The sequence below is a fragment of the Grampus griseus genome (genome assembly GCF_964374135.1).
Source record: "Grampus griseus genome assembly, chromosome: 4".
Lineage (NCBI taxonomy): Eukaryota > Metazoa > Chordata > Mammalia > Artiodactyla > Delphinidae > Grampus > Grampus griseus.
In genome coordinates this window covers 44,638,707-44,653,342 of record NC_138997.1, presented here as the reverse complement: position 1 = coordinate 44,653,342, position 14,636 = coordinate 44,638,707, and the positions used below count along the sequence as shown (strand labels likewise).

Sequence of the window (14,636 nt, the reverse complement as noted above, 5' to 3'; positions counted from 1 at the left end):
TACAGCTACATAAGCAGGAAAACCACCTGGCTTCCAAACAGTCTTTTCTTTGCACTGCATCATTTCTCCAATCTGAAGGGGTAGAAGAAATGCAGCATAGTATACTTTGTGTTAAATTCCAAACAGTTTGGCATTGGACATATAACATGACATCAGCAAGTTATTTGGCACTGTTCAAAACAGGTGGAATTTAACAACATATCACACTCAAGGTCTTCATCTGTTGCTGGATCCATGTTGTTACTATTTAGGCAAAAAGTTGAAGAAGGAAAGAAATGCAAATGATGCAACGAAGTATTTCCTATGTATTTATCTCTTAAATAATTTACAGCATTTTTAATAATTCAAGTATCAGTTTTCAAATACTTGGTTGTTTAAAGTTTCCTAGACAATTGTTAGTTCAAAATCTTAATTACCTCTAGTAAATTATCAAGGCATTTTAGATTTTCCTCTCAAAACTGTAAAGGGAATGAAAAAAATTTTATGTATTATCATCTTTCAGAAAGAAACAATGGCAAATGGAAAAACAGATTGATGTTACATGTCTCAATGTTATCAGTAATTCTTTTTTTAATTGTTTCAAGGAAATTTGTGCGTGGATACTGGTAACAAATATCAAATTCAAGGCAGTATTTCCCAAATGAGGTAACCTTTTAATAGGTACAAGTGATAGCGGAAGCTGAAACAGTAAGTCTAAAGATAAACAACAAGGACATACTATATAGCACAGGGAGCTATACTCAATATTTTGTAATAACCTATATAAGAATCTGGAAAAAAAAATATATATATGTAAAACGGAATCACTTTGCTGCACACCTGAAACTAACACAACATTGTAAATCAGCTATACGTCAATTAAAAAAAGTAATAAATATTAAAAAAAAGAAATCTAAAGATGCAGTTTAGTACAGTGGTTAAAAGCATTGACTGTGAAGCCAGATAATCTCTATGTCTTGGTTTCCTCATCTATAAAAATGAGGAAATAGCTCTATTCCTACCTCTGAGGATTGCTTTAAAAATTAAATAAGATAATCAGTATAAATAAAAGAAACTGGCGGACATGTAAACACTATGAAAGTAATAGCTATTGTTATTCTAAAATTTGTTAAAAAAAAAAATCAGCAACCCACTAGAAGAATTTAGCATATCCTGACCTCAAATACTTCAGGGCCCTGTACTAATTATTAAACAAATGAAAAATCTCTATTAAAAAGTCACAGAAAAGATATGAAAGTAGGTACAAATAAGTGAGAAGAAGGGGTTCAAATATCTTTCAAATTCACTTAATTCATTTACTTAAAATAACATGCCATGCTGGTAATAAATAGGCTTGTATCAATAAAAACATTGAAATGATTTGTTATAATAGGCACCAAACAGGAAAATATAGGAAAATAGTCACAGGCGTTTAGTAGATGATTCCCTATCTAATGTATCAAACCTAAGTTATTAACTACAGGATACAATCTCTATGAGAATCCATATATTTCAGTCTTCTATTGGAGGTTCCTTCAAATTTTCCACTGTAAAACTGGCAGCCTTTATGAGGCAAAAATATACTTCTCTCTTTTCCTCAGGATGATAACCAAAGGAATCTGCCTCTAACCATCTAGTCACTCAGCCAGCGTTCAACAGATAGCCTTCTATGAAATAATGCCATTTGCAGCAACATGGATGGACTTAAAGGTTATCATACTAAGTGAAGTAAGTCAAAAAGAGAAAGACAAATACCATATGATATCACTTATATGTGGAATCTAAAATATGACACAAATGAACCTATCTATGAACAGAAATAGACTTACAGACATAGAGAACAGACTTGTGGTTGCCCAGGGGGAACGGAAAGGGGGAGGGGCAGTGGGGGAGAGATGGATTTGGAGTTTGGGGTTAGTAGATGCAAACTGTTATATATATAGAATGGATAAACAAGGTCCTACTGTACAGCACAGAGAACTATATTCAATATCCTGTGATAAACCATAATGAAAAAGAATATAAAAAAGAATGTATGTATGTATAACTGACTCACTTTATTTTAACTCAACTATACTTCAATAAAAATAAATAGATAAATAAAAGAATGAAATAAACAGTCACAAAATAAACTCTTCACAACTCCAAACCAAAAAAAAAAAAAAAAAAAAAAAGGGAGAGATAGCCTTCTAAGTGTGTTACGGCTCTGCACCCTCAAGTAGGAAATGCAGTTCCTAAATCCAATGCACACAATATCATAAACCCAGTAAGAGAGAAATACTAATATTGCAAAGGATTACAGAAACAGAGAAATATGACAATAATATAAATATTTCCAGGACACTTAATGATTTATGAAGTACCTATCCATTCATTATCTCCTTTAATTCTTGTCGCTAACTCTGAACAGATAATCTTTTCCATTTTAAACTCAAGAATACTAAAAGCACAGAGGTCTCTACAAGATTGTTCATGTATTTTAATAAGCAGTCATCATCTTATCTTTGACTGTATTTTCATCAACTATATTACAGCCCTGAAAAAACAAAGGTCATGTTTTCTGTTTTCCATTTCAGGTCATGACCGCTTTCCATTGTCCTGTCTCAGTCAATCCTTTAACTCCCTACCTCCATAAGCTCTGTGCGTGTCCTCCCTTATCTATCCTTGCATATCTCCACCTCATATATACCATACTAGATTGCGATTTTCCTACTAGAGCTCTGAGTGGGATAGAAACTCTATGTCTTTGAGACTATTGTGACTAGCACAGCATTTGTCACGAAGCAAATGCTCAGTAAACATTTAGTGAATGAATGACTAAATAAACATATAGAATGTTAATTTAAAAAGATGAAAAGTTCATAAAATGAATGATTCTTAAAAAGGTCAACTAGCAAAAAAAATCTACTTTCTTTTTACACAAAAACTAATATTTTACTTCATGAAAATATATAAGTACAGTATCATATTCAAGTATATGCTCTTTAATATTTTTAATGTAATTTGGCAAAAGAAGCATAAAGAATAATACAGTAAACATTCTTATTTTCAATACACAGCCTAAGAAATAAAACATTACCAGTAGTTTTAAACTTTTATATTACCTGTCTATTTCAGGGTCAAACCAAAGACAATTTCAAATGTGTGGGAATTAAAGAAATAAGTACACTATTATGCTTCATTTCCTTAACTCACTTTTCTGTTTTGAAGAATATTGCACAACCATCCACATGCTTTCTCTCCTGCTCAGACATGATTTTGGCACGTGACTTTGGAGAAAAAAATCCATCATATCCACGCTCCTTCAATGCTGGCAGAAAGAGAGTGAAGTATTGCTCTGTTTCCACTTCCTGAGATGACAAAGAAACATTATCATTGACATGACAGAGGAAAACTAAGATATAAAAACGTGCAGCATTGTGAGTAAGGTGTGACCAAGTTAAAATACTTCACTTAAAAAATATTATCTAAGTACCTTATCTTATTGATAGCAGCCACCATTTGACAATGGCAGCTTTTTAAAACCTAAGAGAACCAGAAAATAACGTGATTTTCTCATGCTCACACAGGTAGTTGTTCCCAAGTCTCTTGACTCCCAATTTAGAATTCATTCCACTATACTTCACTTCCTCAACTGGTAAATGAACAATTGAAAGTTGGTCATATTATAGATTAGGTGGTATGGAATAGCAAATTTTATATTATAAAGAGGTAATTTTAAAAATTATTTCAAATTTCTCAACTGTGGTAGAAAGAAATGATACTCAAGAGTGAAAAGCTTAAGATCTACCAACAAAAAATTCTACTTCAGGAATTTTTAGGTACCTGAATACCAATAATCCAATGGTCTGTGTTAAAGTAGTAATTATTAAGTTAGACCCATAACATATTTTTAACAAATCTTTCCAAATGAAATAATCAAGTGTGAAGATAATGATTTATGTATGCTAATGCTCATAACAACATGATTTTGTAACAGTGAAAACATAAACAGCCTGAATGTCCAACAGTAGGGAAAATGCTAAATCAATTAATATATATTCATATAATTGGCTTTGAGGAATTTTAGTAACATAGGAAGTGTGTTAAGTGCAATAAACAAGGTACAAAATACATCAATGGCGTGATCTCTATTTTGAAAACATATCTGTACATATCTGTAAATAAATAGGCAAGTGAATTTTTTTTAAAGTGTACAAGAAATACTTCAGAAGTTTTAACCCAGCAACTATATTTGGGATATGGGATTAGGTGTTTTCCTCCATTATTTTTTTTTTTTTCTTGCAGTACGCAGGCCTCTCACTGTTGTGGCCTCTCCCGTTGTGGACCACAGGCTCCGGACGCGCAGGCTCAGTGGCCATGGCTCATGGACCCAGCCGCTCGGCGGCATGTGGGATCTCCCGGACCGGGGCACGAACCCATGTCCCCTGCATCAGCAGGCGGACTCTCAACCACTGCGCCACCAGGGAAGCCCCCTCCATTATTCTTTATATTTTTTCAAAATTTCTAACTTCTCTAGAAGTTGTACAAATATCTGAGGTGCTTATTAAAATTGTTCTTTTTTTTTAAGAGGAGAGAAAATAATTGCTTTGGGTTTTCCTTCGAACACAGGAACTCTCCCAAAAGTAAGATCTTCTATAATTTTTAGGTTCACCTTTAAGTTAAAGACAATTTAATTTCTATAGTGTTACCTGAAGACTAATGATATCTGCGTCACAGTTAACAATTTCTTCCATAATTCCCTTTTTCCTGTATTCCCAGTTTAATGCCCAGGATGGGCAATAGCCATATAGCTGCCGGGTGGCGTATTTATCACATAACACATTGTAACACATAACCGTGAATGATGCTAAGAAGTGGGAGAAAAAAACAACAGACAAAAGGGAGAAAATTAGGCAATGTTTTCTAAAGCAATATCACATATACACCTACACAAGCACACATGCCACACAAACATACCCCAAATATCATCATCGTGAAATGCCTTGGGCAAGATTCCATTAAACTATACCTATAAAACTTCACTGGAATCCATCACATCAAAGTCCTTTTACCAGAATTAGACTAATACTTCATATTTGTGATTTTTTAGAATATTTTAATAAAAGTTCAACTTTTAAATCAGAATGTCATTTTTTTGCACATAATTTACTGAGCAAAACTTTTCTCTATAAATGGAATAAAAGTAAATTTTAATTTTTCTCGTTAAAAGGCTCTAATTTCATTAACTTGTATTAACAAAATATCCATACTTAATACTTTTTTGGGCCTCTTAATGCTCTCACTGCTCTAAGCCAGAAGAATATGGACTAACAAAGTTCAGTCATAAGAGAATCCTTTTTTACCAAATCAAATGTTCATTTCTAAAACTAAATTCTCATTTTAAAATGCCTATAAAAGGACTACAAGCAAACTAATAGGAAAACGCAGCTTGTATCCCTGCTACTCAAAAATGTGCTCTAAGTACCAGCAGCATCAGTTACCACCTAGGAACTCAGTACTGAAGAATTTCTGCCTTCACAAAGACTTAATGAATTGGAACCTGCAATTTAACAAACTCCCCAGGTGATTCGTATGCACATGCACACCAGTTTGAAAAGCCCTGATTTTTATCATTAATTCTCTATCCCGGCTGTCCATTAGAATCAGTTTGTAGAACTTTTTAAAAAAAATGCTGATACTCAGCGCCCTGCTCCAGACTAATTAAGTTAGTATATTAGGATTTGGGTATTAATATTTTTAAACAGCTTCCCAGGTGATTGTAATGGGCAGACACAGTTGAGAATCAAGTACTTAATAAAAGGTGAGGAATCCAAGAATGAAGTAACACTTGATTGAAGTTGATTCAAAGTCAGATGATGGGAAAGGTATTAAGAGAAACTTAGTTCAACGGTCCCCTGGAAATCTGACTGGTGGCCATTTTGTATACTGGTACCTCTTTTCACTATCTGGGATTAATTCTTACATAGTTTAATTACCATTATAGTTTTGTGGCTATAAATCACCCTTAACCATTGTTAGTTATTATACACATCTCCCTATGCATCAGAAGTAAAAGGCATTTTTAATATCTTTTTTTTTGTTTTTTGTAGCACTGATTCTACTCACGGAAGTCAGACATCCCAAGAAAAATCCATAGTGGTTTTTCAAAAAGGAAAACCCAAGAACACATTACTTGAGAATTCAACAACTAATGAAAACTTGTTTCTGTTGTTCCTCTTCTTAATGGAAATGAAGGTATGTGATATTAGGAAAGATCTTCTTCAAGATTATGTTAACTCGTGCTCAGAAAGGGATTACTTTGAAGAACTAGAAAATGGTGTTTTTAATATCATTTTAATACCAGAAAGGGAACAATTAATTACACATTAAGGAAGGCTAAACACAAAATAAATCTGCCTAACTTAAGGCTTTGTAGAAAAACTGAGGTATTCGTTCTACTCAGACCATCAATGTGAATCCTGATAACAGAAGTGTTATTCTTGATAACACTGATACAGTACCTCTTAGAACAGGCTGATACTATGGCTCCAGAGTGTGGTGGTTTTAAAATTATTACCTCTAGAAGATACAGAAATGTACTAATATGATAATATTTCTCAGTGTTATTAAAATATAAATAGAACCATGAACACATTACACTTCGCACATCTCCCGATACCTAAGCAAATGATTTTTTCTGAATCCTTCCACTTCTTAGCTTAAATTAAAAAAAAAAAAAGACGGGCTTTATATTGTTGTAAAAGTACATAATAAATTCTGTGGTATACTCTTTAAAATTAAGTATCAGTATTCAGTGATTGGTTTGCCTTCATATTAAAACAGTAAAATTTTCATTTTTAAAACAAAATTAGGTATCATGAAAACTATCACTTGTGATTAAGAAGAATATTAATTCATAACAACTTATTTTAAGCAGAATTCCCAATCATAAAATGTCTAATGAGCAGTAAGAAGCCCTATAAATGTCAAATCATCATTGGTCTGCACCAAAAGACAAAGGTTTCTATTTCCTACATTACTGCAGTTCTAGAAATGCTAAATCATATAATTAAACTGCTCAAATCTTCACCCTATATCATTTCTATACCCTTGGCCTGGTATCGTATTTTGTTTCCAATACAGTAAATTGAACTCAGTCTAAATTATCCTTCTACAAAGCATTATCAGCCTACCCACTCAAGAAAGATAAAGTATCTAAGTAGTTTAAAATTTTTCAGAAGAAAATTCATTACTACTCATTTTTCTTAAATCACCAAACCCTATGTGAAGATGCCACTTGGAAAGCTCTATTACAAGAACTAATTTTAAAACCAAGAGCTGCATCATTGTGAAAGGTATGAGATCCCTGTACATAAGCCTTAGGGTAGACTTTTAAGTCTATTGATCAGTATTTTAAAACGCATCTACTCAGGGGAGGTAAAATGAAGGCCTGTCAATTTTATCACAAAGCCCAAATGGCATTTCAAGTATATCTGAAAAAAGTCAAGGAAGAATAAGAAAAACTATTTACCTGATGGCAGAATTTGGTCTCGTTCTTTTAATGTAATCCATGGCCTCGGAGGAAGCTGCTCTGGATGAACTGGAAAAAATATATATCTTTTAAACATATTTTCATGTCTTTCTAAACTCAGTATCATTTGCTTTGTAATGTCAAATCAGCTTCTGTTTTCTCTTCAGCTATAATGCCTCACAAACTGACTTAAAAACATAGTACTGAAATATAACGAAGATTTAGAAGCTGAAGGAAGTTGACGAAGAGTTCTGCATAAAACACGTAACTAATATCCAAAAAGAACATGAGGAAATTCAGTAGTGGCATTTATACTTACACAGTATTTATAAAAAAGTACCTATTTAAAACCTTAAGTAAGGGTGCTTCCATGTCCTGGCTATTGTAAATAGTGCGCAGTGAACATTGTGGTACATGACTCTTTGAATTATGGTTTTCTCAGGGTATATGCCCAGTAGTGGGATTGCTGGGTTATATGGTAGTTCTGTTTTTAGTTTTTTAAGGAACCTCCATGCTGTTCTCCATAGCGGCTGTATCAATTTACATCCACCAACAGTGCAAGAGGGTTCCCTTTTCTCCACACCCTCTCCAGCATTTATTGTTTGTAGATTTTCTGATGACCGCCATTCTGACTGGTGTGAGGTGATACCTCATTGTAGTTTTGATTTGCATTTCTCTAATGACTAGTGATGTTGAGCATCCTTTCATGTGTTCGTTGGCAATCTGTGTATCTTCTTTGGAGAAATGTCTATTTAGGTCTTCTGCCCATTTTTGGATTGGGTTGTTTGTTTTTTTGATATTGAGCTGCATGAGCTGCTTGTATATTTTGGAGATTAATCCTTTGTCAGTTGCTTGTTTGCAAATATTTTCTCCCATTCTGAGGGTTTTCTTTTGGTCTTGTTTATGGCTTCCTTTGCTACGCAAAAGCTTTTAAGTTTCATTAGGTCCCATTTGTTTATTTTTATTTTTATTTCCATTTCCCCAGGAGGTGGGTCAAAAAGGATCTTGCTGTGATTTATGTCACAGAGTGTTCTGCCTATGTTTTCCTCTAAGAGTTTTATAGTGTCTAAAGGCAGGACAGGAATAAAGACGCAGACACAGAGAATGCAGTTGAGGACACGGGGAGGGGGAAGGGTAAGCTGGGATGAAATGAGAGAGTAGCACTGACATGTATACACTACCAAATGTAAAACAGATAGCTAGTGGGAAGCAGCTGCATGGCACAGGGAGATCAGCTGGGTGCCTTGTGACCACCTAGAGGGGTGGGATAAGGAGGGTGGGAGGGAGATGCAAAAGGGAGGGGACATGGGGATATATGTACACATATAACTGATTCACTTTGTTATACAGCAGAAACTAACACAACATTGTAAAGCAATTATACTCCAATAAAGATGTTAAAAAAACAAAAACAAAAACTTAAGTAAGGTGTTATGTCTTAATTACACATATAAATTGTGTTGACCCAGCTTTGTTCCCAGCTGGTAAATCAAAGCTATGTGAAGTTTCAACACACTGACGAACAAAATATTCAAATATTTTTAAAATAAAAAAAACAAATATGCATGCATAATAAAAATTACTGAATTTTCTAACAGGGCTTTCATTTCCTAATTTTACTCTTTCTCTCTTTCATAATGTCAATGCAAAGCAAGAGATTAGAGCTACATTATACAGAAAAAAGGAAGGCACTGGTTAAACATTAACTGCTCAGATATGATTGTCAATACTATGGAACTAAATGTTACCAAACTATCAGATGCAAGAAAATTCCTAAATTAAGATTTAACTTCCTCTTTTTCTTCTCCCTTTTAAACACATTTGCAGTTACAGAACAATTTGATTAGAGTTTACAGATTTACCCAGGGAATCAGTGGATAAGAAATGTATTCCTTTAAAACAAAAACACTCCATCATCATCCAGCCATAGAAATTTTGACCACAGTATCCAAGACCTTTAAAAAAGTTTCACGTTACTAATCATTTTGATGTTCTGAAGTCTACCTAAAAAGGATGCCTGTTTTAGCAGCCATGCTTTTCACAAAGTGAAATGAACGTTATTTTGCACAGTCCATATGAAGGTCATCATAAGATGACAAACAAACCATCCAGCTGGTCCAACACACTGAATCCTGGAAAATAATCATGCCTGCTAGGAGTGCCATGCCAGAATCTTGGCAACTACCTCAAAAAATGGAAAGCTCATTATGTAAATATAATGAAGAGTAAACAAGGAACTTTTTAGCTGCTGGGATCCTTATTAGCAAATAGTTAAACATTCAGACAGCACAAAAGATATCAAAATAAGACAAGTAAGGTGATGTCAACATTCTGACGCTTCCCATATCTTAACTGATACAGCACAATATATCAGCGTAAGTAAAACGTATAATATTCCCCAACAACAACCAAAGAACAAAAACATAGGAAAAAATACTCTATCTCACCAGTAACCAGGAAACATTAAAAAATGAGATAGCATGTCTTTATCCAAATTGACAAAAAAAAATTTTAAGTTTACTAACATCAGGGTTGGTGAAGGGGATAAGAAACAGATACTTGCATGTACAACTGGTGGGAATACAAATTGGTACAGCTCTCTGGGAGGACAAACTGGCATCATCTTTTAAAATTTAAAACATTCATGTCCCTGTGACCCAGCAATTCTATTTCTTGGTATCAACCCTATCTGCTTAAAGCAGCATTCAAATAGATATTCATTATGCCACTGTTTGTGACAGCAAAAGCAATGGTAAATGGTTATTATCCATTTCACAGAAGTCTATGCTACAGTTTAAAAGAAAAAAGATACATGTGTGCTAAAGTGGAAAGGTATATAAGAAATACTGTTGAGTGAGAAAAAAGTAGAAAAATATATATGATACATTTTAATTAAATAATAAGATACATTATAATAATAGGATATATTTTATTAGAAAAAAATTTAAAACACACATGCAAAGTAATACCATAAAACTTCTACTGGTATAATTTTTATATGTAATGTCTATAGACATGCCTACAAGGATACACATCCAACTTACAAGTGTGTTTACTTACACGGAGGGGACTGGAATTAAAGGTAGTGGTCAAAGGAAAATCTAGTCTTAACCGGAATTTAAGTATTTCTTACAAGGAGAATAATATATTCATGTGTGGCACATACTTAAAATTGACTTTTTTCAAAGATAAAATTGCATAGCCGATGATATGACAAAGGAGAGGAATACAGAGTTATATGGGCCAACTATCAAATCAGATAAAGACTGTTTAATAGATAAATCTACATGGTCCTAGACACAGCACAAGGATTTGGATCAAAATTGAAGATACGTCTATTCTCATTATGAAAAGAAGAACAGCAGTTGACATCTTAATACGTCTTTCAGCATCATACCTCTAAGGTGATAAAAACAATTCTCCCATTTTTATCTCCCACACATGCCACACTAAGTGCGAGACAGCCCTGAAGCCACCAGGAATAGACCCAGGGTGGCGAGGCATGCAAGGAAAGTTCTGATTTCCCACACCTCCCAGTGGCTGGCAGCACTGGGCCTGGTCTCCCCACACAGAGGGTGCCAGCTGAGCCTGGGAGGACCAACAGAACCCACATGCTAAACCTAAATTGGCTGCCTGCTATTGAGGTTTTTAAAAGGTCATGAATCTCCTAACAGAATATTCAAACTATCCAGGGCACAACTGAAAATCACTGGTCATACCAAAGACCAGGAAAATCACAACTTAAGTGAGAAAAGACTACCAACAGACAACAACACAGAGATGATTCAGATGTTGAAATTATCTGACAGAAATTTTAGAGCAGCTATCATAGAGCTGCTACGAAAAGTAATTACAAATTCTCTTGAAAACTGAAAAAACAGAAAACCCAAGGAAAGAAGTGGAAGGGCACAATAATAATGATAACCAAAGATAAAATGATTGAATTTGAGAACACATCAAGAGAATTTACTCAATAGGAACAATAAAAAGGAAACTGAAAAAAAAAATGAACAGAGCTTGAGAAACCTGTGGGACTGTAACAGTAGATCTAAGATTCATATCATCAGAGTTCAGAAAGAGAATGCAGACTTAAAAGTATTCTAAGAGATAATGACTAAAAACTCTCAAATTTAATAAAAACATAAATCTACAAGTTTAAGAGGATGTGCAAACTTCAAACAATAAAACCAAAGTAAGCCACACCAAACACATCATAATGAAACTGCTAAAAATTAAAGACAAAAACCTCAGAGAAATGACACATTACCTAAAGGGGAACAATAAGTTTCTTTTCTAAAACCATGGTGCCAGAGGAAGTGATAAAGTGCTAAAAGAAAAGAACTGTCAACCTCAAATTCTGTATCCAGCAGAACTTTCCTTCATAAATCAAGGAAAAATAAAGACGTTATCAAAGGAAAACTACAAGACTTTGTTGCTAGCAGACCAGCCCTTATAGAATGACTAGAGGAAGCTCTCTAAACAGAAAGAACGTAACAGAAGAAATGGAACATCAAAATGGAAGGAACAGAGAATGACTAATATTAAGGATAAATATAACAGATTAATCTTCTCCGCATAAGCTTCTTAAATCGTATCTGACGGCTGAAACAAAAATTGTAACGCCTGTGTGGTACCTAGTACAGGTAGAGGAAATACTAGGGACAATAATATTTTAAAAGTGGGGAGGGTGGGGGGCTTCCCTGGTGGCGCAGTGGTTGAGAATCTGCCTGCCAATGCAGGGGAGACGGGTTCGAGCCCTGGTCTGGGAGGATCCCACATGCTGCGGAGCAACTGGGCCCGTGAGCCACAATTACTGAGCCTGTGTGTCTGGAGCCTGTGCTCCGCAACAACAGAGGCCGCGATAGTGAGAGGCCCGCACACCGCAATGAAGAGTGGCCCCCGCTTGCCACAACTAGAGAAAGCCCACGCACAGAAACGAAGACCCAACACAGCCATAAATAGATAAATAAATAAAAATTAAAAAAATTAAAAAGTGGGGAGGGTGAAGGGACACAAATGGAAGTAGGGCATCAATAATTCACTTAAAGTGATAAGACACCATTATCAATAGACTGTGCTACGTATGTATATTGTGATATCTAAAGTTACGACTAAGAAAACTATACAAGACAATATACTCTAAAACAGCATAAATAAAATATGGAATCCTAAAAAAATGTTTAAGTAACCCACAAGAAACCAAGAAGAGATAAATGAAGGAGAAACAAAGGAAACAAACAGAATACAAGTATCAAAATGGCTGATTCAAGTTCTACATATCAATAATTATTTTAAATGTACATGGTCTAATAAATACACAAATTAAATGAGTGGAATCTTGGCAGAGTAGATAAAAATCATGACATATAAGTCAACTGTACACTAATAAAAGAAATTCACTTCACATACACATAGTGAAGCTGAATCTAAGAGTACGTAAACATTAAACAAACCAAAAAAAAGCAGAGTGGTTATGTTAACATCAGATAAAGTAGACTTAAGAGCAAAAAAGATACTAGGAACAAGGGAGGTTATTACACAATGATAAAAAGATCAACTCATCAAGAAGATGTAGCAATCCTCAATATGTATACATAAACAACACCACTTCAAAATACATGAAGCAAAGACTGACTAAGCTGAAAGGAGAAACAGACAAATCCACAACTATGGTTGGCAATTTTAGCACTATAACATCTGGTAAGACTACTAGACAGAAAGTTACAAAAAATATAGAGGAATTAAATACCACCAGCAACTGGCATGATCTAATTTGCATGTGAAGAATACTCCACCCAACAAACCACAAGATAGACAATAAAACAAACCTCAAGAAATTTAAAAGAATTGAAATAATACAGAAGGTTTCCCAACTGGTCCCAAACTGGAATCAAACAAAAAGTTAGTAACAGACAACAGGAAATTAAGTAACATATTTCTAAATAATCCATGAGTCAAAGAGGAAGACTCAGAGGAAATTTTTTTTAAAATACACTGGACAGAATGAAAATGAAAATACAACATATCAAAATGTATGGAATACAGCTAAAGTAGTTCTGAGAGGGAAATTATAGTGTATAGTGCTACATTCTTACATTGAAAATGAGAAAAGATTTCAAATCGACAATCTAAGTTGTTACTTCAAACAAGAAAAAGAACAAAATAAACCCGAAGTAAGAAGACAGAAGAAACTACTAAGATATAGGGATACAAAAAAGTTTAACATAGAAAAAACAGAAAAAAGATATACAGTGCAAATTCTAACCAAAATAGAACTCACGCAGCTATATTTTTTCATGTAGCTATATTAATATGAAAGTAATAAGAATAGCATAATGATAAAAGCTTCAAATAACCAGAAAGATGAAACACATGAAAATATATTCTCAATATATATAATTAAAAGTTGCAAGAACTACAAGAAGAAATAAACAAATCTGCAATCAAAGTGGGATATTTTAACATAGCTCTATTAGTAATGAATAAAAACAAAGTAATCACTAAGTATATATAACACATTCAAATTAGCAAACTTTAATATACATAGGATGCTGTACCAAACAACTACAGAATTCACATTCTTTTAAAGTACATATTTAACATTTATAAAAAGTAATTAAGCATGAGCTGGCTAATATATAACATATTTTTAGAATTTAAACCAGAGTACGTTCCTTGACCACAATGGAATTAAGCTAGGAATCAATGACAAAGAAAACTAGAAAAACTCCCCTAAAAATAAAAAAATAAACTTCTAAATGACTCATCAGTCAAAGAAGAAATGAGTGCTTGGAGAAATATGCTGAACTGAATGATAATGAAAATTATACAAATTAAAACTTGAAGGATACAGCTAAAAGTCATGTTTAGAGGGAGATTTAATAATGAATACATCAGAGGAAAAAAATGTCTAAAAGTGAAAGATTTAAGTGTTATAAGAAGTTAGAAAGAAAACAGCAAATGAAACCCAAAGAAAGCAGAAAGTAAAGATAAGAAATTACTGATAGTGGGAAAAAAAGTATGATAGAGATGACCAAAAAAGCTAAAAATTGGTTCTTTTCTTCAAAGAAAATATTGATAAATCCCTGGACAAGACTATTCATGAAATAAATAGAGGCAACACAAACAACTAGTATCTGGAATG

General features: G+C 33.8%; 1 protein-coding gene across 2 annotated transcripts in view; it reads right to left on the bottom strand.

Moving 5' to 3' along the window:
* Nucleotides 1-14,636, bottom strand: part of CNOT6L (CCR4-NOT transcription complex subunit 6 like) — a 112,727-nt gene that overhangs the window by 20,545 nt on the left and 77,546 nt on the right. For both annotated transcript variants that reach the window (XM_082653169.1, XM_082653168.1), the window contains exons 6-8: nucleotides 7,493-7,561; nucleotides 4,671-4,828; nucleotides 3,175-3,329 (exon numbers count right to left, since the gene is read on the bottom strand). In XM_082653169.1, the coding sequence (XP_082509295.1) occupies nucleotides 3,175-3,329; nucleotides 4,671-4,828; nucleotides 7,493-7,561 (382 nt within the window). The remainder of the gene's footprint in view (nucleotides 1-3,174; nucleotides 3,330-4,670; nucleotides 4,829-7,492; nucleotides 7,562-14,636) is intronic.